This window comes from Barbus barbus (assembly GCF_936440315.1).
Source record: "Barbus barbus genome assembly, chromosome: 32".
Lineage (NCBI taxonomy): Eukaryota > Metazoa > Chordata > Actinopteri > Cypriniformes > Cyprinidae > Barbus > Barbus barbus.
In genome coordinates, this window is record NC_136760.1 from 15138472 (window position 1) to 15163585 (window position 25114).

The 25114-nt window shown below is 38.0% G+C and overlaps 1 protein-coding gene across 2 annotated transcripts in view; it reads left to right on the top strand.

The window, feature by feature from the left end:
• The window catches only part of LOC306852339 (coiled-coil domain-containing protein 6-like), a 51318-nt gene extending 29955 nt beyond the window's left edge, over positions 1-21363 (top strand). Inside the window, exons 6-9 of one of the 2 annotated variants that reach the window (XM_079389084.1) lie at positions 6319-6475; positions 7817-7917; positions 9320-9441; positions 21002-21363. In XM_079389084.1, coding sequence (XP_079245210.1) covers positions 6319-6475; positions 7817-7917; positions 9320-9441; positions 21002-21172 — 551 coding nt within the window. In that variant the 3' untranslated portion in view covers positions 21173-21363. The remainder of the gene's footprint in view (positions 1-6318; positions 6476-7816; positions 7918-9319; positions 9442-21001) is intronic. The other variant, XM_079389085.1, reaches the window with a different exon arrangement.
• The last annotated feature ends 3751 nt before the right edge of the window (positions 21364-25114 follow it).

Below are 25114 nucleotides of genomic sequence, written 5' to 3' on the forward strand. Positions count from 1 at the left end.
GTGGGCGAAAATGCCTTGTTGATGCTAGAGGTCAGAGGAGAATGGGCCGACTGATTCAAGCTGATAGAAGAGCAACTTTGACTGAAATAACCACTCGTTACAACCGAGGTATGCAGCAAAGCATTTGTGAAGCCACAACACGCACAACCTTGAGGCGGATAGGCTACAACAGCAGAAGACCCCACCGGGTACCACTCATCTCCACTACAAATAGGAAAAAGATGCTACAATTTGCACGAGCTCACCAAAATTGGACGGTTGAAGACTGGAAAAATGTTGCCTGGTCTGATGAGTCTCGATTTCTGTTGAGACATTCAGATGGTAGAGTCAGAATTTGGCGTAAACAGAATGAGAACATGGATCCATCATGCCTTGTTACCACTGTGCAGGCTGGTGGTGGTGGTGTAATGGTGTGGGGGATGTTTTCTTGGCACACTTTAGGCCCCTTAGTGCCAATTGGGCATCGTTTAAATGCCACGGCCTACCTGAGCATTGTTTCTGACCATGTCCATCCCTTTATGACCACCATGTACCCATCCTCTGATGGCTACTTCCAGCAGGATAATGCACCATGTCACAAAGCTCGAATCATTTCAAATTGGTTTCTTGAACATGACAATGAGTTCACTGTACTAAAATGGCCCCCACAGTCACCAGATTTCAACCCAATAGAGCATCTTTGGGATGTGGTGGAACGGGAGCTTCGTGCCCTGGATGTGCATCCCACAAATCTCCATCAACTGCAAGATGCTATCCTATCAATATGAGCCAACATTTCTAAAGAATGCTTTCAGCACCTTGTTGAATCAATGCCACGTAGAATTAAGGCAGTTCTGAAGGCGAAAGGGGGTCAAACACAAATTAGCGGCAGTTGTGTGGACGAAAAGGCCTTGTTGATGTCAGAGGAGAATGGGCAGACTGGTTAGAGATGATAGAAAGGCAACAGTAACTCCAAATAACCACTCGTTACAACCAGGGCTCTGAACCGGTTCAAGGAACGAAAACGAAAACCGGAAACGAACGAAATTTTGACTGGAACAGAACCGGAAACAGAAACTAAATAAAATTTTATAGTTCCGAACAGAATCGAAAATTTGAAATGGCCATTAACCGGTTAATAACGTTATTTTATCGTTCCATTTAATATTTTAAATTTGCTGTCAACCAATCAGGAATTCAAGTAGTACAGACTATACAAATGTGATGCTGACGCATCCAGCGAGTGAAATGCCCGCCCGTGCTCAGCTGTGAACCCTAGTCGCAATGGCAATGAATTCTGCTACCATCTGTTTTAATGGAAAATCTGACAGGGTAGCACAAATCGTCAGAACACTGGCATTAGCGTTTATCCGACGTCAGTGTAAGATGGATTCAACAGATCTTACACACCAGCGGTGCTTCGATGAAAGTAAAAGCCAATAAATAATATTTTAGTAGGCTATACGTCGAGAATATGGAAACATTTGGATTCGTGCCGAGTGAGAGAGGTAGGCATCAGTTTCACCTTTAATTTGTTTTTGGAATGACGTTTTTATAGCCTATAGGCTGTCCTTAAGTTTAGAGGATTTGTTGTGGAGAGAAACTAATTACTGTGTTTATTAGGGATGTGCGGGTCTAGTCGACTAGTCAACTAAACGGTACAGCTCCTACTAGTCGACACTGAAAACAATAGTTGATTACACGAGAAAAAAAAAACCCCAAAAAATATTTTATCATTCAAATTACCATCATTTTAACGTTACATTTTAAAACATTTTAAATAAGTTAAAATAAAACTTTTGAAAAAGAATACATATCAAAATATTTAAATATTTTTAAAAGCATATCTGGGCAGAAACTACATTTTTACCTCAGACCTCTCATGCCTTGTCTTCACGTCAGTTGCGGCGAGCTTAGAATGACCACACGAAAGACCTATGCGTTAGCTTGGAGGCTAGCCAAAGCCAGCAATGTCAATCTTTCATACGTCGCTGCGGTCCGTGATCCCATATGCACGCGATCTATTCTTCTAAACAAAGACCCACTTCGGTGGTGCTGCGGGATTTCCAGGCTCTTTTCGAAACTCTCTGCGTGCCTGTGACTTCAGTTCCTGCCGAGCGAGTTTTTGTTTTTTTTTCAAGTGCAGAATCGTCTAGTCCAGTCTTTCGCCAGACCACGTTAACAAATGTGCATGGAGTAAGTAAAACTAGCATTCTTTTGTTTTTAGACAATATAGCCAACATGAAGTAAATTTTTTAAAGCCATTTTAATGCTATTCCTTGATAAACATTCCTATTTTTTTTTTTACTTTTGTTTTTATATGTTGGCCAACTTTATATGAAAATGAAGAATTCTGTCAGTCTATTGATTGATTTTCCATTTCTGCATTGCTCCAGCCGATCTGAATATATAAGCTATGCACCGGTTTATGTTGAGTGTTAGAGCCCTGCAAAATTATTTTTATATTGTAGACATCTATCGATTAGTGATGAAAAAAAAAGTCACCGCGCTGGTGGAAACAACAGGAGACCACACGACTGAGAGCAGCTCGATGGAGTTTAGTGTCCCGCAGCAGGTGACTTCAGCACAGCTGAATAGTTCTGCGTTCAAATGCACACAATAGGCTAAAGCTTGCTGCAAAACCCCAGCAAACATAACCATGAATGTGTCTGCGGGAAATAGTAAGGAGATATTTGAACTATTTACTAATAAACTAATGTTTTCTGAGTCCGTGTCGCAAGGATGAAGTTGCTGATCCTGACTCGCCGTCTCCTCATTAGACACGCCTTTAGAGAGAAATGCATCTTTATTGATTATGATTAAGATTATAATAAAAGAGTTTTTGTTTTCAATTTTTTATTTCGTTAAGTGATAATTTAAAGCTTTCTATAGATATATTTATCATGTCTGTGAGGCATGTATTCGCTCAGCTTCGGTTCATTTTTATGAAGCGCTCCTGTTCAAGACGAGATGGCAGAAAGCACATCATGTTTGTTTTCTTTGTTTTATAAAAGAACTACCTTTTGTTGGTATTGTGAGTGCACACAAATACAAGTAGACCCTTTACAGGTCAGAATGATGTATTATTCTTACCTTTATCAAACAAACAAACAAACAAACAAAAAATGACGGCGTAGGCTATTTTAATTTGTTTCCACTGAAAGCAATCCAAGTGTTTGTCCTGCAGAGCGCACTTTAGCTTCCACTCTCCGCACAAACTCAGATATAGGCTAGCGCACATTATTATTATAGCAGGTTTAACATTTAAACATTGTTATATACTTGAACTGTTTTAGTATATCTATAGATTTTATTTTAGGCAAGTGGTGATGATATGAGAAGGCTAAATTGATCAAACATAGGCTCAGCTCATGCCGCTGGCCACTTGGTCGTTACTTTAAAAAAAAAAAAAAACGTATAGGCTATTTAATGAACAAAAATGCTCCCAACGTTTTTCTAAATTAACTTAATAAAAAAACAAAACGAAATATAATAATTTTGCCATTACACACAAAACAGAACTATTTTAATAGCCGAAACAGTAGTATAAACTGTTTTAGGAGAAGGGGGAAAAAAAGGGCTCGGGTCGGAAATTCTGATAAGCTGTCGGACGTGAGCCGGGCCTAGCCTGAGCGTCTCGGGCCAGGGCCGGGCTAGGGCCTAAATTTGAGGGCTGTGCAGGGCTCTGTTGAGTGTATGCTCTTTATTTTTTTCTGTTTAACGACCGCCTAATATTAAATGATGATAACGCGAGGCAAGCATAATCATGACCTATTTTTAGCAGAATTAATTGAGGGATTTGACAGTGTGATTCAAAGATTTAAGTATTTCAAGTGTAGGCTGTTATATAGACACACGCACTTTTTTTTTTTGCCATTTTTTGGGGGTTTCTAGCTTTTAGACTAGTCGACTAGTCGGATACAAAACTTCCGTTTAAACGACAGTCAAATTAGTCGTAGCGCACATCCCTAGTGTTTATAATGTTTGTAAATATTTTTGATTTACCGGCATTTTAGCCTACATCATTTCTGAATAATAGGCTAATAAAATGCAGGCTTAGCCTTTGTTTTTTTTTTTTCCTCAAAACATTTTATACAAGTAGCGTTTTTTTTTTTTTTTTTTTTTACAATTTGCAGCAAACATCTTTAAAAAATTATTTAATGTCTTTAAAGCATTAATAGATTTTTTTTATTTTGTTTAGTAGCCTACATTTAGAAATGTAAAATTCTAGAAAAGATGATGCTGTATAGCCTATTAGCGCAGCGGGTTAAGATACCATCTCTTTCTGTATTTTTTTTTTTATTTATTTTTCTTTTTGTGTAAAGAAAACACAGTACTTTATTATTATTATTATTATTATTATAGGCAAAGACAATTTTTAAAATAACGGTATTAACCGTTATTTTTTCTACTCAAACCGGTTTCGGAACGGTAATAATACAGAGGAACGCAGGAACGGAAACGTTAAAATATCGATTCTGCTCGGAGTGAACCGATTGACATTTTTTTTCGTTTTCAAGCCCTGGTTACAACCAAGGTATGCAGAATACCATCTCTGAGCGCACAACATGTCGAACCCTGAAGCAGATGGGCTAGAGCAGCAGAAGACCACACCAGGTGCCACTCCTATCAGCTAAGAACAGGAAACGCAGGCTACAATTCACATAGGCTCACCAAAATTGGACAATAGAAGATTGGAAAAATCCAATCTCGTTGCCTGGTCTGATTTCTGAGTCTCGATTTCTGCTGCGACATTCAGATAGTAGGGTCAGAATTTGGTGTAAAGAACATGAAAGCATGGATCCATCCTGCCTTGTCTCAACGGTTCAGGCTGGTGGTGGTGGTGTAATAGTGTGGGGGATATTTTCTTGGCACACTTTGGGCCCCTTAGTACCAACTGAGCATGGTTTAAACGCCACAGACTACCTGAGTATTGTTGCTGACCATGTCCACCCCTTTATGACTACAGTGTACCCATCTTCTGATGGCTTCTTCCAGCAGGATAATGCACCATGTCACAAAGCTCAAATCATCTCAGACTGGTTTCTTGAACATTACAATGAGTTCACTTTACTCAAATGGCCTCCACAGTCACCAGATTTCAATCCAAGAGAGCACCTTTGGGATGTGGTGGAACGGGAGATTCGCATCATGGATGTGCAGCCGACAAATCTGCAGCAACTGCGTGATGCTATCATGTCAATATGGACCAAAATCTCTGAGGAATGTTTCCAACACCTTGTTGAATCTATGCCATGAAGAATCAAGGCAGTTCTGAAGGCAAAAGGGGGTCCAACCCGGTACTAGCAAGGTGTACCTAATAAAGTGGCCGTGAGTGTATGTATGTATGTATGAGTGTATGTAGTTGCAGTAATTTCATTTGCAGTAATTTCATTTGCAGTAACGGAAGTTCAGAAATGAATAGTATGCGATTTATGACAGAATAGTCCCACAACTGATTGTTTATTTTTTTCTCGCGTGTCTCCCCTTTAGTAAAAACTATTCGAAACGGACACATTTCAAGTGACATGGTAAAAAGACAAGGAAAACTTAGAATAACATCAGAAAAGCAGCGTGCACATTTCTGGTTAAAAATGAAAGGGCACTTAAAACGGGATGCATCGCCGTTCAAATCAGCATCAAGAGTCAAAGCTCCACAGTAAAACAGGCAACCTCTTCAAGTTATTCTTGACTGCACTATATTGACTGCTTTGATAATATAAATAAATAAAAAAAAAAAAGAAATATATATATATATATATATATATATATATATATATATATATATATATATATATATATATATATATATATAAATATAAATATAAATAAAACCTCATTTAGAATATTAATAAAAACTATAATAGTTTTCCATGACACTAAAATAATGCTTTTTGTAAAGATTTTTGTAAAAACAGCGTATGCTCTGATGCGGCAAGTGATATTTCCATCAACTGGTCCAAAACTTTCTGACAGTCACATGCTTTTTATTATGTTGACCTCATTTGGTCTCATGGTTGTGCATATGAACAAATGCACTGTTACCGTATGACTTCACCATAAAGATAAGCTCTGCTCATTGCAGTGTGTGAGTGTGTACCTACTTAACCATACATAACCTACTTAACCTTTGGGGACGTCCTCATTTGTAAAACGGGTTTAAAAATAAACTAAGTTTTTTTTTTTAATTGTAAAAATGCAGAAAGTCTCCTGTGAGGGCTAAGTTTAGGTGTAGGGCAATAGCACATACAGTTTGTACAGTATAAAAACCATTACGCCTATGGGATGTCCCCATTTAGATAGTTAAGTAAACGTGTGTGTGTGTGTGTGTGTCTACAGATACAGAGAAGAGGGCTCAGTACATAGAGGAAGAGCGCCACATGCGGGAGGAGAACATCCGGCTGCAGAGGAAGCTCCAGAGAGAGGTGGAGCGCAGGGAGGCGCTGTGCCGGCAGCTCTCTGAGAGCGAGTCCAGCTTGGAGATGGACGATGAGAGGTACTCCCCCAAAACACTGCATGTTTTGTATGTCACCTAATCAAACACACCTGATTTAACTCATCAGTAGAGACTCCAAGACCTGAAATGGGTGTGTCAAAGGAGACATGCAAAATGTGCAGTAGAGCAGGGGCTTCAGGAATGTGATTGAGAACCACTAGCTTATGATAATGGAATGATGTGGAAACTGACGTTATGGAGCATGTCACTCTCAAAAAAAAAAAAAAAAAAAAAATGCATGTTTTCACTGCTTGATGTAGCTTAGTAGAATGTATTTATTTGCGAAGACAATTTTAGTTTAATATTTTAAGTACAATTTTACAAAAGTCTTATTTCAGTATTCAAAGTATTATTTTTTTAAACATTAATCTGGTATTTATGCAATTCTATTTGCAGTGTAAATATAACTAAATGTTTTTTAGGTGCAGCTTCTATGTAACTAGTACGTTGCAAAAAAGCATGAAATACTGATTTAATTTCATTGGTAACAGCCAGAGCTGGGTAGATTGCTTACAAATTGTAATCCGTTATTGATTCCACATTACATGACAAAAATTGTTGGTAGTATCATAATCCATTACATTACACATTTTAGGGAATATAACGTGCATTGTTTACGTGCATGTCATGTGACGAAAACCAATGAACATGCAAATGCAATACTTTTTTATTTATTTTAAATATCAGTTGTATTTCAAGGAAATATATTAGTTAAAGAGAATCAGATGACATAAAAAGTTTGTGAATATGTGAATTTTAATGAGTTAGAAAGACAAAAGCCTTCCAAAGACATAGAAATACATGGATAACCTACAGAGTTGGGTGAGTCAATAAATAATGTATAATTTATTGCTATTGTATAAATATGTAATCCATAAAAGAATAACTGTAGTCTGATTATGAGTATTTTAAAATGTAATTGAATCTAATTACAAGTACTTGATTTTTGGAATCTGATTACGTCATCAAGATTACATGTTCAGATTACAGCTCTGGAAACAGCCTACAGTGTCTTATTTTTCAGATTGACTTTATTGATTAAATGTACTAATTTGACAAAAGATCATCTAATAAGGTTACAAAAAAATGCCCTGGTAATCATTTGGCAAATAATGCACTGTAATGAAGTTTCTCGCACAACTTTGAATTGAAACAATATGAAAAGCTTTGGGAGTTAGCTGGCCACAACAGGCCTAACCAGTCAATGTACCAGCACAAAAGCACACTCAACAAAGTATTGTATAATTATTATTTTGGATAAAATCCCGGATAATTTTGCCTATGTAACTCCTACTGCTTCAATTTGATGCTCTATTTTAACCTCCATCTATTGTTATGCAGGTACTTCAATGAGATGTCTGCTCAAGGCCTACGTCCTCGTACTGTATCCAGCCCCATTCCCTACAGCCCCTCCCCATCCTCCAGCAGACCCATCTCACCTGGTACACCAGGTTTACTTGCTAAAATATTTTAAGTACATTTCCTCATTCGCGTCATCATTTTATTTGCTATTGAAAATTGGTTTAGTGAATGGGCCACAGTTTCTATTGTAATAATAAAAAAACTTTATAATCTGATTCAGAGTTGGTCAACCTGTTGACTAAGTCCGATTCAGTCCACACCTCTCTTCAGGAGCAGGTCTGGCCAACATTCCTTGGCAGAAAAGAACATTCAAATTCATTTAAACACTCAACACAATAAATCCCTAAGCACATAGTACTTTAGAAGAGGAATGCCTGTCTAGGCAGGTTTTTTGACATTATGGGTGCTCCGATGATTAAACAAACATTTGGCTTAATAATAGGCAGCTGCAACAAAAACCTAATCTTGACGGAAGTCTAAGCATTTATCCTTCAAGCCTTCCTGTGCCTCAGTGGTAGAGCATTGCGTTAACAGCGCAAAAGGTCATGGGTTCAATTCCCAGGGGCCACACATACGGATAAAAAATGTATAACCTGAATATACTGTACATGTAATATACTGTAAGTCGCTTTGGATAAAAGCGTCTGCTAAATGCATAAATGTAAATGTAAATTAAAATCTATGATAGCAGGAAGATTTTAAGGGAAAATACAATGAATATTTTATTAAAGTATTTGTTCACTCCAAAATGGAAATGCAGTCATAATTTACTCCTGTCATTCCAAACCTGTGGTCAAACGTCTTTGAGACACAAAAGATAAATTCTGGAATCGTATCAACTTTCAACATAATGAAAGTAAACAAGGACTGGATCTGTGAAGCTCCAAAGTTACAAAAAGCATCAATAAAACGATAATAAAAGGGCTTCATATGACTCCCTTTTACTATATTACTAGTCTTCTGAAGTTGTTTGACAAATGTTGGTCAATTCTTCTTACATTTACATTTATGCATTTAGCAGATGCTTTTATCCAAAGCGACTTGCATTGCATTCAAATTACAGTTTTTACATTTTATCAGCTCTTGCTTTCCCTGGGAATCAAACCCATGACCTTGGCGTTGCTAGCGCCATGCTCTACTATTTGAGCCACAGGATAAAAGTTGAATCAAGCCTTACAAGGCTATGTTGTTATTTATATCTGGAATATATATTCATTTGATATCTATGACATTTCTTTTAGATCAGATATTTTCAATAGAATAATTAAAATTGCAAAACTGGTCTATTTATTCACTAATGTTAATATTTAGTTAACTCACTGATTTGACACAAACGAGATGAATGACTTGAATTTCTATTCTCACGAAACTCGCTATCGTTTGTTGTTGAATGAGAAATGGCAACCAGTATATTAATGCTGGATACACCTCAAGGAATTTGCTAAAGCCTCGCTGACGTTCTATGCATGCTCTGTTCTGCAGGGTTGTCATATGCGAGTCACACAGTGGGCTTCACCCCGCCAGCTACACTGACCAGAGCAGGCATGTCCTACTACAACACACCCGGCCTGCATGTCCACGTAGGAGCCTCTCACGGCATGGCAGTGAGTTCCTTCTGCACCATCATCTCTGTCTGTTTTCTCTCTCTATCTCTCTCTCTCTGTACATATACACAAAGCATTAACATCAAAACTAACATCACGTCACACTAAGAAAAATTAGCAATTAAATATTTTAATTTGAACGATCAGCTGTTTATGTATCTGTTAAGACAGTAACGGATATATGCTTGCCATCAATGTGACAGGTTTTTTTTTATGTATTCTAATCACTTGTTCGTTGCACTATGAAGAAAACTGGCCAACCAATAGGGATAGGTATCGTTAAGGTTTTAATGGTATTACTACTCTTATCTTATTATTACTCTTATCTGTACTTTTTATTACACTGTTTATACTGTATACTCAGTTATTGTATAACTGACAAATACAATAACACAAAGATACAAATAAAATAAACAGTGCTTAAATTTTTCTTTGGAGGTCTACTCACATTACTGTTCAGTTACGTAATATAGCCTACAAAAGAAATCTAATAAAATAACCAAATGTAAAATAACACTGTAGTTCTCACTGTACGGTTTGATAGATTAATGCTTATTAAAGGGGTCATCAGATGCCCATTTTACACAAGTTGATATGATTCTTTATGGTCCTAAAGAAAAGTCTCTAACATGCTTTGGTTAAAATTTCTCAATGGTAGTGTAAAAAACACCTTCTTTACCATGTCAAAATCAGCTCTGTTTTCATCAAGCCATTATAATCCATGTTGCTTTAAATGTTAATGAGTTCTGCTCACCCGGCCCCTCTCTTCCGTGGAGTGACGAGCAGTACTGTTTACTTTAGCCGTGAAACTGGCTAACTAGCATGTTATTAGGAAAGGCGATTCGCAAAGACCGCTGTGAAAGGAAAAAGTTGCGCTAGAAGAAACATGGCTAGTTTTTTAATAGTTTTACCTCATATCTTCTTTTTATGATACTTGGAAGTAAGGCTGGGCGATATATCGAATATTAGCGATATCACAATAATTATGACGATTATGTCAAATTTGAAAATATTGTGAATATCGAATATTTCAAATTCAAGAATACTTTCCCAAAAGAACGCGCCGAACGTCCAATATTACATCCGCGTAAGAGACGTGAGGTAGCTTTCATTAATGCGGTTGCCAGATATCAAGAGTTCAAATCCCCGAATCAGAGCTTCCCTGTTACAAGGATACATTTTCTTCCCAGTGTTTTATTTATTTTAAGCAATCTGGCAACCACGCGCATACGCTCGCACCTCATTGCAGAAGCACGCAGACGATGATCTGAAATCACAGACAAACACGCTGGAGTTTAGCGATCAAAATGAAAGTCTCTCAGCCAGTGTGTGTTCTGTCAGGAGAACTCGATTGTATTGTTTGCGATTGTGATCGCTGAATAAATGCACTCAACCGCTGTTTTTTGAACAGAGAAACATAGGCTATTGCAATTTGGAATTATTAGGAATTTCACTGTTATAATATTTTTCATTTGTTTTAACAGTTTTCATAATATAGACAGAGAGAGTGTATATATTTATATATATATATATATATATATATATATATATATATATATATATATATATATATATATATATATATATATATATATATATATATATATATATATATATATATATATATATATATATATATATATATATATATATATATATATAATATATTGAATCAGTACACATACCCCTGGTTTCACAGACAAGGCTTAAGCCAAGTCCTACACCAAAATGTAAATCTGAGCTGTTTCAACTGAAAGAAACTTGCACTGACTGATCTTAAAACATGTCAGTGCCTTTGTTTTGTCTTAAGATGAACACCAGTAATGCTTTTTTCTAAGGCATGTTTATAAAAAAAAAAATGCTTAAATGTCCTAATTAAACTATGGCTTAATCCTGGCTTAGTCTAAGCCCTGTCTGTGAAATCGGGCCTAGATGAGGTAAAATAAACCATGTATGATTCCACATTCTATTGATTTGTGCTCATGGTGGTGGATCATGCATAAGGCACATTTCCCCAAATTTGCAAAATTAGCTAAGAAATACCTAATGTGTTCTAACAGCTAGCTCTCCATCTGAGAGGGTTTTTAGTGCCTGTGGGAACAAAGTTTCATGCCACAGAGTTTCTCTTAAACCAGAGACAGTTGACAGACTTGTGTTCTTGGCTAAAAACGTGAAAAAAAAAAAAAAATATCCCAGTTTAATTATTTCCCCCAGTTGCACAGTGTAAATTGTCAATTGTATGCACTAAAAAAGTTGACAGAATGCATGTTCTGTCCTTGTTTTGCATTACTTCAGTTACATACATGTGTTCATTTAATAAAAAGCAGTAAGTGATCACTTGGTCTAGATTTTTTTACACTAAACATTTTGTATTTACTTTGTTACAATAGCTGTTTTATCTAAATTGTTTTTGTTTTTTGTTTTTTTTTAATGGGGGCAAAAGAATAGTTTTTTTCATTATTTAAAAGCAAATGTAAACATATCGAGATATATATCGAATATCGGAAAAAGTTTGAAAATATCGAGATATCAAATTTTTTTTTTTATATCGCCCAGCTCTACTTGGAAGCCAAATCAACAATAAAATTAGCTTAAAGTGCCCTTAATATGGGTTATGAAAGGTGCGTATTTTGGTTTTGGGAGTCCCCAAAAGCAGGTTGGCATTCACGCAAGGCCAAAAAAACACTTTAATTATCTTATAATATGCATTTAATTTTTACCTTATTTGCTCAACGACTCCCAAACGATTCGTTCAACGATTCATTTTTCCAAACCCCTCTTTGCGTGACTCTAATCTGCAGTGATTGGTCGATTTCATTTAAAGCAGTGTTTGTGCAGTGCTACTTTGTGTACAGCCCTTACTGGGGAAACAGCTATATTTAACACTCCAAAAGCGGCACCTAGTGGCAAAGAATAAATTTGCATTTTCATTCAGACCAATGCGAAAATCAATTTTTCCCAGGTCTGCACGCGCAACAAGTGGGCGGGCGATATGCTAATGTTTCATGTTGACGTCAACATGAAACAGCTTGGGATTCGTTTTAAAAATTACTCGTTTCAGTGATTCAGAGTCGACTGTTTCTTTTGAGAGACAATATCTTTATACACAGTGCACTTTCAGATTTAAAACTTTGCAGGATGTTTTCATTCACTTATCCATAATAAGGGGCACTTTAATATCACAGCCACTGGTCTAAAGCGTAAGCAGACGTTTGAAAGTTTAGTTCTGTCCTCTATATCACATTTAAACAGGGCTCAAGTGTTGTGTGCTCTAGCAAAAATGCATAATAGACAAATGTCCCCATATTATTGCATAAGAAACACTGGCAAAATAGAATTTGCAAGATAATGTCTATATAGCAATAATAAATGTATGTGTATTTTCTTAATTTCTCTAGTACCGGTAGCAGAACCGTTAACTTCAGAGCTTATCAATACACCTGTCTTTCATAATTTAGCTGATTAAATACTGGGTTTCAAAACCCATCCCTACCAACCAATAAGATTTGGGATTTTGGTCACATGCCCAGAACCACAGCTGTTGCATAAAACTATAATTGGGTGGCTCATGAACAGAGTATTTTGCTAAGCAGCAGTCACTATCAGTGGAAGAATCCAGAAATTGCTTCCTTTGTCTCTCTAGTCTTATGTTAGATGTTGTTTAATATACATCATAGTGAATACAACATTTTAAATGTCTGTTAGAAACGGGAGACTTTAACAAAGCCAACCTCAGGCAGGTCATGCCGAACTTTTATCAACATGTATCCTGTCCAACTAGATGATCAAACACACTGGATCATTGCTACACTCAGTTCAAGAATGCCTACAAAGCCCGCTCACTACTGGCTTTTGGCAAATCGGACCATGCCGCCATTTTCCTCACACCGGAATATAAACAAAGGCTCGTTCAGGATCCTCCGGTGCAGAGAGTAGTGATGCGCTGGTCCTCCAACTCCGAGGCTATGTTGCAGGCGGCTCTTGATGACGTTGACTGGGACATGTTCCGGGCGAGTTCTTCTGACGTCAGCGAGTTCACGGGATGTAGCATTAAGCTTTGTAAACACGCTAACCGAGCAAGCTACAGAAGCAATAACCATAAGGACATTCTCCAATCAGAAACCGTGGGTGGACAGTACAATCCGTGCTGCGGTTAGCACACGCACTGCCACTTACAATGAGGCTCTTCTGACCGGGAATATGAGCAAGTACAAAGCATCGTGCTATGCTCTCCGACGTGCAGTAAGAGCTGCCAAACACAGATACAGAGAGAGAATTGAGTCTCATTTCCAGCTCAATGACTCTCGACGGATGTGGCAGGGACTGAGGACCATCTGTGCCTTCGGAAACAAATCCTCTGCGGAGGTGAGAGCAGATCCGTTGCTGGCTGACGAGTTAAACATCTTCTACGGCCGCTTCGATGGCAATGACGGCAGCGCGTCTCTGCCGTCCAGCGCGTCAGGAAGCAGCAGGTAGAGCAGCAATAATCCTGTAATCACCATGTCGGAGGTTCGGAGGGCGCTAAAGAAGGTGAACGTCAGGAAAGCAGCCGGACCTGGTGGGATAACCGGCCGCGTTCTGAGGTCCTGCGCCGATCAGCTCGCTGGTTTGTTCACTTCTATCTTTAATGAGTCCCTTTCTACCTCCGTGGTTCCCACCTCATTCAAAAAATCCATCATTATCCCTGTGCCAAAGAACAATAAACCCTCTTGCCTGAATGACTATCGCCCAGTTGCCCTCACATCAATAGTCATTAAGGTTTTTGAGAGACTTGTAAAGAGCCACATCTGCTCCTCCATACCTGATACATTGGACCCTCTTCAGTTTGCCTATCGCCCAAATAGATCCACTGACGATGCCATCTCTCACGTCCTCCACTCTTCCCTCACACACTTGGACAGCAACAATGGGAATTATGTAAGGCTGCTATTCATTGACTATAGCTCAGCTTTCAACACTATAGTCCCCATCAAGCTGGCTTCTAAACTCACAGATCTCGGCCTAAACTCCTCACTCTGTGACTGGATTCAAGACTTCCTCACCGGCAGACCTCAAGTGGTGAAAGTTGGCCAGTTCACCTCAAACTCCATCACTCTGAACATAGGAGCCCCACAGAGCTGTGTCCTGAGTCCCCTGCTCTACTCTCTCTACACGCATGACTGCGTGTCCTCTCACAGCTCCACATCTATTATCAAATTCGCTGATGATACTGTGGTTCTGGGCCTCATCTCCAACAACGATGAGACCGCATACTTGGACGAGGTAGAGAGACTCACATCATGGTGCCAGGACAACTGTCTCTCTCTGAATGTGAGCAAAACTAAAGAGCTGATCATGGACTTTAGGAAGAGACCGCAGCAGCCCTACGCTCCTCTTATGATCAGTGGGACCCCTGTGGAGAGGGTGAGTAGCTTCAAGTACAGTCAGGTCCATAAATATTGGGACATCGACACAATTCTAAAATTTTTGGCTCTATACACCACCTCAATGGATTTCAAATGAAACGAACAAGATGTGCTTTAACTGCAGACTGTCAGCTTTAATTTGAGGGTATTTACATCCAAATCAGGTGAACGGTGTAGGAATTACAACAGTTTGCATATGTGCCTCCCACTTGTTAAGGGACCAAAAGTAATGGGACAATTGGCTTCTCAGCTGTTCCATGGCCAGGTGTGTGTTATTCCCTCATTATCCCAATTACAATGAGCAGATAAAAGGTCCAGAGTTCATTTCAAGTGTGCTATTTGCATTTGGAATCTGTTGCTGTCAACTGTCAAGATGAGATCCAAAGAGCTGTCACTATCAGTGAAGCAAGCCATCATTAGGCTGAAAAAACAAAACAAACCCATCAGAGAGATAGCAAAAACATTAGGCGTGGCCAAAACAACTGTTTGGAACATTCTTAAAAAGAAGGAACGCACCGGTGAGCTCAGCAACACCAAAAGACCCGGAAGACCACGGAAAACAACTGTGGTGGATGACCGAAGAATTCTTTCCCTGGTGAAGAAAACACCCTTCACAACAGTTGGCCAGATCAAGAACACTCTCCAGGAGGTAGGTGTATGTGTGTCAAAGTCAACAATCAAGAGAAGACTTCACCAGAGTGAATACAGAGGGTTCACCACAAGATGTAAACCATTGGTGAGCCTCAAAAACAGGAAGGCCAGATTAGAGTTTGCCAAACGACATCTAAAAAAGCCTTCACAGTTCTGGAACAACATCCTATGGACAGATGAGACCAAGATCAACTTGTACCAAAGTGATGGGAAGAGAAGAGTATGGAGAAGGAAAGGAACTGCTCATGATCCTAAGCATACCACCTCATCAGTGAAGCATGGTGGTGGTAGTGTCATGGCGTGGGTATGTATGGCTGCCAGTGGAACTGGTTCTCTTGTATTTATTGATGATGTGACCACTGACAAAAGCAGCAGGATGAATTCTGAAGTGTTTCGGGCAATATTATCTGCTCATATTCAGCCAAATGCTTCAGAACTCACTGGACGGCGCTTCACAGTGCAGATGGACAATGACCCAAAGCATACTGCAAAAGCAACCAAAGTTTTTGAAGGGAAAGAAGTGGACTGTTATGCAATGGCCAAGTCAATCACCTGACCTGAATCCGATTGAGCATGCATTTCACTTGCTGAAGACAAAACTGAAGGGAAAATGCCCCAAGAACAAGCAGGAACTGAAGACGGTTGCAGTAGAGGCCTGGCAGAGCATCACCAGGGATGAAACCCAGCGTCTGGTGATGTCTATGCGTTCCAGACTTCAGGCTGTAATTGACTGCAAAGGATTTGCAACCAAGTATTAAAAAGTGAAAGTTTGATTTATGATTATTATTCTGTCCCATTACTTTTGGTCCCTTAACAAGTGGGAGGCACATATGCAAACTGTTGTAATTCCTACACCGTTCACCTGATTTGGATGTAAATACCCTCAAATTAAAGCTGACAGTCTGCAGTTAAAGCACATCTTGTTCGTTTCATTTGAAATCCATTGTGGTGGTGTATAGAGCCAAAAATGTTAGAATTGTGTCGATGTCCCAATATTTATGGACCTGACTGTACCTCGGTGTAAACATCTCCGAGAACCTGACTTGGACTACACGCATCCAAACACAGGTTAAGAAAGCCAGGCAAAGACTGTACCATCTGCGACAGCTGAGGAAATTCAGGGTCTCACCAGCAATCCTGAAAACTTTCTATTCAGGGACCATAGAAAGTGTATTGCATCTCAGTGTGGTATGGAAACAGCTCCAATCAGGACTGCAAAGGAATTGAATTGAAAATCAGGAATTGTGCGCTTAGCTGAGCGCATCTCAGGGTCTGCTCTCCCCTCTCTGCAGGACATCTACCTCAAACGCTGCAAAAATAGAGCTGTCAAAATCATCAAGGACTCAAATCACCCAGGTAACCGTCTATTCACTCTGCTACCATCTGGTAAGCGCTTCCGTAGCCTGATGGCAAAAACTGAGAGACTTAGAAGGAGCTTCTTCTCCCAGGCCATCAGGCTCCTAAACTCTAACTCTGTGTCATCACATGACTCCATGTAAATATCACCATATCAATAAGCTATTCATAATTTTTCTCTACCTCATATTGCTGCTATTTAAATACCCTGTACAACTGTTATGCACACATTTTTTGCACATTCCTCTTTATTACTATTTAAGTCAACAAAATACTGACCTGCACATTTATATTTATAATTTTATTTTTTATCTTTTTATTTTATTCTTTTATTTTGTTCTACTTTTCTTTTTCTTAATATTTGTATTCTATATAATTGCACTGTCCTTGGAGTGGACCTGACCTACATTTCACTGCTGGTTATACTCTGTATAATTGTGTATGTGACAAATAAAAATCTTGAATCTTGAGAAAACATGTAAATGCTGTTCGACTGACTGTTCGGTTTTGTGTACTGTGTATTGGGATTGAAGCGATATGGCTTGGTAAACGTTTTCTTGTCAATATAAAGGTTGATAATCCTTATTATTCTTTTGTTTTAATTGTTAATTTAAATGTCTCATACCTGGCGGAGGTGTGAAAGGTTCTGTTTCCTTGAACTAGTTTGTCATGCATTCCTTTATTTCAACACATTTACAGGTAAATGCTAGTATTTGAAATTTGCGATTAATCGTGATTAATCACAGTCCAGGACTGATTAACGCGATTTTAAAAAAAATATCGATTGACAGCACTAGTATAATTACAATGTAACAAGGAAACCTTAAAATAAATTGTAACCCATAATATAACTGTTTTGTTGTATTTTTGGTTCAATAAATACAGCTGTGGTCAGCATAATCAATGTTGGGGAGTAACTAGTTACATGTAATGGAATTACGTAATTTAATCACAAAATGTAACTGTAATCTGTTGTGTAATTAAATTACAGTTACTTATGAAAATGGTAACGATTACAAAGGGGTTAGATCTGAATATTTTCACACACAGATTTGATTGATTTCTTTTCCAAATTGATCCCAAAAATATGAAACACCAATATTTGAGGAGTTTAGGACACATGCTTATTTGATAACTGTTTATTTCCTATTTGGGTTTATGTATATGCTTTATTTATTTTTTTTAAGATTGATTTTGCAGTGGCTGTTTTAAAATTTAATTATTATAATATTAATTCCAGTGAAGAAGGATTTTGACAGTAATCAGTGTTGAGTTCTTCTGTAAGGTTAACCCAGCCTGCTTTAAATGTTTCAGAAAGATTATGAAGCTTTTTTAAAGATCATTATTTTGTGTATTTGGTGTAACAGAATATGTTGACTTGTTTTATTGTTCAAAAAACACATCATTTTTCAAATACTGTACATTATTGTAAGTCCTCTATACCCCGCCTCTCTCAAACGCTTCGATTTCTACAAAGTCCCTCCTTCCGACAAGCGCAGTCTGCTCTGATTGGCCAACTGGCACAGTGCATTGTGATTGGCCGAACACCGCAAGCCACATCGGAAATGTAACGCCCCTTTCCATAATCGCCATCTTCATCTTTAAAAATTATAGTAAAGAAAGACAGTAAACAATGTCCTTAGTTTTATCATCAGTTCAAGAACAGTTGCGTGACAGACACAGTGATGAAGCTCGTATGTGTTTGCACACAAGCTGCGATTGTGTGACCGTTTCTCCCCCTCTCTCACACACACAATCGACTCAGCGCTGTGACTCTCTCACACACACACACTCGCACACATACATACATTCACACACACACACGACGTGCAAAATTCGCATTTAAACAGTCAATAGCAAATACTTAAACTAACAAAACATACAGTCGCTGATTCAGAAGCACCAGATTGTCATAGCAAGAATTACCTCCTCTCCTAGGTTCACGAAACGGTCGTCCATAAAATGCGTTGCTGTTCTGTTGTAAGTAATCTTAATGATTCCTAAATGCATCTACTCTCGGAAGGCCAGATAAAGTGCTTTTGCTTTCGCCTAGAAACACACAGCGTCTCCCTGTCATGGCGTCATCAACACTACTGCAGTTACTGAAACTTCTTTATTTCCGTGAACATTTGGGTGGCATTATGCAAATATTTCCACATCTTGACGTCAAGATGTCGAGGAGCGTGTTTGAATGAGCCGTTTTGATAAAGAATATCTCTTTGGTTTTGAGACTTTAGTCTTTGCAACTTCAGGGATCTTATCTATGCACAATCAGCTTGTAGCACTCCAAAGAGAAAGGGAAACTTGAAATCGCATCATATGACCCCTTTTAACAGTTGAAAAAAGTAATAAAGTAATTGAAATAGTTGAAACACTACTTTAATAGGGTAACATGCAATCTGTAACATATTACATTTCCAAAGTAACCTTCCCAACGCTGAGCATAATAGCATTTAAAACATTTAAAACATGTAGCTGCCAGGGGCCTGTTTCATAAAAGATGCTAAAAAAAGCAGGGATTAAAGTCCAAAACCTGACTTGAAATAACCTAACAAATCAATCGGGGCTAAAGCAGTTTCATAAACGACAATGTAAGTTCATGTAATCTCACTAATTCGATCCAGGTTCAATGAGTCAGGATAATGTGACGTGCACGCTTATTCTTAAGCAGCCCTTAATGTCGATCATGGATCAAATCGGGGGAAGTCGTGACCTAATGGTGTGAGAGTCGGACTCGTAATCCAAAGGTTGCGAGTTCGAGTCTCTGGCCGGCAGGTATTTTAGGTGGGGGGACTGAATGTCCAGCGCTCTCTCCACCCTCAATACCACGACTGAGGTGCCCTTGAGCAAGGCACCGAACCCCCAACTGCTCCCCGGGCGCCGCAGCATAAATGGCTGCCCACTGCTCCGGGTGTGTGTTCACGGTGTGTGTGTGTTCACTGCTGTGTGTGTGCACGTTGGATGGGTTAAATGCAGAGCATTAATTCCGAGTATGGGTCACCATACTTGGCAGTATGTCTTCACTTCACTTCACAAATCGATCCACCACGGCAAACAGGGAATATTTGTGCTGTTTAATGCATTTTGGTTGTTGTGTTTTCCTCAGTGCATATAACTGACACGTCACAGGTATATTTTTCGTCTGTAAATGTTAGAAAGTTATGCAAATCGCATTTTGCCGTCAGGAATGGGCGAGGTTTACACGAGCGAATGAGCGCTACACAGACGGAGCAGAATTGAATAATAGCGCAAGAATTCTGAATAAAATATACATTCTGTGAAAATATTTGTTGTAGAATTTTAATCCTACATATGTGTATTTTTATGATGCAGTAACTGTAAATCAAATGTAAGCTGGCTGATACAGCCATACTAGCTCAAATGAGTTAAATGTGTGTTCCTCTAATCAGTTAAAATGTAGTCTGATTTCTGTTTTTTATTTTCATTTTTAATTCAGTGATTTTAATTTTTGATTTTGTGTTTTTAATGCTTTAATATTTTAAAGAGCAATTTTAGATTGTAATGTTTTAATGTTCTAAAACCCATAAAAGGTACAGAGAAAAAGGCTGCATGGCTAGTATAAACTTCTGATCAACTGAATGCACAAGTAGCAACTGTTAAAATGTTTTCATATATCTTAAAAAAAGTCATTACCCTACATTTTGGGCACAATACATATACAGTTGGTTGTAGCCTTTTTTATTTATTTGATTATTTGAGGTGTATTTTCTGTATACTTTTATTTTTGGACTGATAATAAAGTCAACTGACTGTATGTGAGAGAGTCAGTGGTAATATCGATGCGTTCCTATTGGTCCGAGTTAGAGGAGCTCAGCTTAGCCTGACAGTAAGCCTGCTCTTGACCAGGTTAGTTTGCCAGCATAAGTTGCCACAGTGACTGAGCTTGAGCTATGGTAATTTTGCTTTCAGAAACCAAATCAAGTGAAAATAAGTCAGAATTACTGAAATAAGCCTTGCTTATTTGGTAAACTTGTTTTATGAAACAGCCCCCAGGACTTGGAGAGGACATTATCCGTGGAAACACATATAGTGGTTTTAGATAGGGCTGATTTGAATCTTCAGATTTTTTAGACATCACATTTGTCATATCCCATGACAGTTAATAGATTATTTTTCTCCCCCCACAGAGACCCTCCCCAAGGAGAAGCAACAGCCCAGACAAATTCAAGCGGCCCACACCCCCTCCTTCCCCCAACACACAGGGTGGTGTCCACCCCCTGCCTCCCCCTCCTCCCACCATGCAACCGACATCATCCCAGGCAGCTCCACTGCAGCCGCAGCATTCCTTGCAGCCATAGATCAGTGAGCCATCGCAGAAACAGAGCTGCTTCACTGTAACATCCCTCAAGCCAAAGGCTTAACGATCCTCAATGTCTTCTTCATCTCGCACTGAAACCATTCATCTGTGTTGTGTTCATATTTCTGTGTTTGGAAGAGTTGATTGCGTCCACTTAAGATGGTGTGTGGGAATAAACATCTCTTCAGTGTATAGCACTGTTTTAGCAAGCATTTATTGCTTTGGCATCAGTGTGTGTCAAGCGATCTACGCCTTTAGCAACCATTGCTTGGTTGTAGATGGATAAAAAAAATACTACTTAGGAAATGACGTGGTCATATATTTTTCATAGTTGAATATTTTTCCAGTGTTCAGACACTTTCAAAGTGTCAACCAGAGTGGACCAACAGGACATTGCAGAAAGCCACAGGTGTGCTTCCGTACTCCAAATGGAATCGTGGTCAAAGCAGCTAATAGCCTTTTAAGGATTAAACTGCGGCCCAATATCACTTTTGAATTCTTGGTTAATAATTCACAAGCAAGTGTCTCAGAAAGTGATAAAAAAAGAGTCAGCCTGCTTATGCAGCAGTATGCTTTTGGTTGTTTCCTTATAATCACATTTTGAAAGCAAGACACCAAAATACTTCGCATTAGTAATAAGTCTCCCAAAGAAGTCATAAATATTTTTTGAATAATGAAAATTAGGCCTTTGTAGGACCAATTCCTATTATTATAATGCAATAAAAAGAAATCCAATTTGGAACGTGCTCAACTGTCTATAGCTAAAATATTAACATGTATTTAGAAATGTATTTGGATTTCAGAGCAATACATTTTTCTTACATTGTGGCTTTATTTTAATGATGAGCACATTTTCCTTAATCATATCATTGTGATAGGAAAGATTTTTTTTTTTATTTATGCAGAGTTGGTGGTGGGGGTTTTTTTCGGGGGGGGGGGGGGGGGGGGGGGTTGTTGTTGTTGATTTCGGAGTGATATATAACACCCTAGTAAGTGGCTATTTTTGCAATGTTCACATGAGAACACTGCGGTAAATGACTTGGTGTTTTGTGGCTGCGGCAGATGCAATGTGTTGTTGGCATCTGCCAGACTTTCTTCCTCCTGGTGGGTTCTAAAAGCTTTTTTGTATTTCAGCCAGACACTTAAAACATACATTAGAAAAGACTAATGTGTGTATGCGTAGAGCATTTGTCTCATTTCTTATTACAAACACACCTGCAGCTCTTTTCTGCTAAACAGTGTCTGGTACCACAGTGATTTTTATTTTATATATATATATATATATATATATATATATATATACATACGCACATATACATACATACGTGTATATATATATATATATATATATATATATATATATATATATATATATATATATATATATATATATATATAGGGTTATAAAAATTTGTTTGAACAATTGTGCAAGGAAGTGAGTTAAAGGGTGTGTAAATAGACTTTTGTATGCTTTGCAAAAAAACAAAAGGGAAAAAATGCCTATTGGAGGTGCCTTTAAAAAGCGTTTCCTCGACTAGTTTGTGTTTGTGAGTTCATCTTAGACTCCTGTCATTGGTGAGCTTTTTAGAATTATGTCAGAGTTACCAAATAAATCGCAAATTGAGATGCAGCCGACCACACACAACAAGAGAACACAAGGAAGTGCTTCTTATTATTCTTAGCTATCATTTCATGCAGATCAAAGTAAACCAACGATTCATTTCCTGGTACTAACCAGCTGGATTGCAGCTAAGTCAGTTGTTTTGGATAGGTTAGCTGTGGCCAGGTGGACGTTAGGCCGTGTTGTTGAACAATATCTCACAAAAACACCACTTGTGTTTTGCCGCAGCATGACATTTTCATATTTACTACAGGGTGTGTCTGTATTTTCTTTTCATCTTTTATTCTTTACCATGTATTCTCTGAGAGCACAATTCATTCGATTGAGCAGAAGAACCAGGAATGTTTTTTTTGTTAACCTTTGTTTATCTTTTTACTGTCGTCATTGTAAATATTCATGTGTTTGTATAGAAAAAGAATGCTTCGTATTGCAATTCTGTTTAAACATTTTCATTTTCAACTGCTTTTTGTCTCTTCCAGATCCACCCAGCTTTTGTTTTTAAGACTGTTGATGAATTAATGTAAAGTTTGCTCATTTTACTGCTATCATTAACAGATGGGACACCTTTGAGCCTTAACTCACTGCACTATTGCTAAATGTAGGCATCATCTAGCTTTTCCCCACATCAGACTATTAAAGCCTTAATATGCTAATTTTGGTCTATTTCCAACAGGTACAAATTGTGCGCTGCGTCGTTTGTAAAGCAAGAACATGCTATATTATGTAATGGTTATTAAAATGATGGTGATGATCGTAACTGAAGATCTCGAATTGGTGTAAAAAACTCATGACCGTGCACTGTCTTTTCAAGTATTTCTTTGCTTTGTGAAGCTAAAGCACTTTTTAAGTCACTCTGGATAAAAGCATCTGCTAAATGCCTTAAATATAAATGCTTGATTGAATTGCATTGCAACATTGCAACCCCTCTTCACTGTGTCAGTTGTCAACAGATGATATTGTTACATCAACCTCAATCTTACAATTTTACCCATGTTGCAAAGTAAAGATTTCAACATAACTCACATAACATTTTCAAGATGTTGTGTATACTTAAAGGTATTTGGGAGATTTTGTGGGAGTACTGTTTGGCAACCTTTTCTGGCAGTGTTTGGTCTTGATATATTTGTTTTCTTGTTCCCACGATCGTTGCAGTGCATTCTTGTTTAAACATGCAACACGAGTCTGTCCCACTGGCAGATTCTAAAGGGCCTGCTTTGATAAAGATGGATGATTTCAAATGTGTATTTTAAAGTTTGTGTGTGTGATCACAAAACGGAGAGTAAAGAGTAAAACTACATGAGAATAGCTTGATCTCTGCATGAGAATAGTTCACTTACACAATATCCTGTTGCGTTTCCATATAAGTGGTGATATTTGGCCTCGGAGTTGATATTTACATTTTTTTTGTAACCATATAAAAATATGTGTAACTCTTGTCACTTAAGTTTAATCAGTTGTGTAAGGTAATTGCAACTTTTTATCTCGCAATTCTGACTTTTTCTCGATTGCAATAACAGAATTAAAGACATAAACAATGAAGAAATAGAAAATCAGATTTCTAACTTTTCTGGCAATTTTACATCATGCAATTCTGGCTTTTTTTCCACACAAAGTAAAAAAATAAAGGTGATTGCAACTGTTATCTGACAAGTCTGATATTTCCCCAATTGCAAATTTATATCTTGAGAAAAAAAGCCAAAAGTGTGAGATGTAAATTCAGAATTGTGAGAAAAAGAAGTGAGTGAAAAAAGAAAATAAAAAACTGCAATGATGTTGTGATTTTTATTTGACTTCTTTTTATTCCATGACAGAATTACATAATTTTTGTTCCGCATTCAATATATGTAACAGCACAGCACGGACATTCTCCAAAGTATCTTCTTTTATGGAAGAAAGAAAATTTTATATGTTTGAAACAACATAATGGTGAAGAATTCATGGCAGACTTCATTTCAATTTCATATTTTCTTCCTTTTTTATGGTGCAATAACAAACATTCTAAATTCACTTAAAAATATATCAATGGTAGACTATGATCCCTTGAAGATGTGAAAGCAAGCAGATGATCCCGGTAGCACGTGTCACTGCTGTATTGTCATCATCAACCGGTTTGGACTGGAACTGCAGCGCACAGTCACGAGCAAAGAGATGCACGTGGCATCTGTTTACAATGTAATGTACAGTAAAAAATAAATTAATTAAAGAAAAGCCGATTAAGCAAATGCCATAAACGCAGTTTTGTCCATGTCACAGAAAACGACCCATTCGAGAGGATGCTAAGTTACCTTTAAATACAGATTAATGTCACTAAAAGTCTTTTAA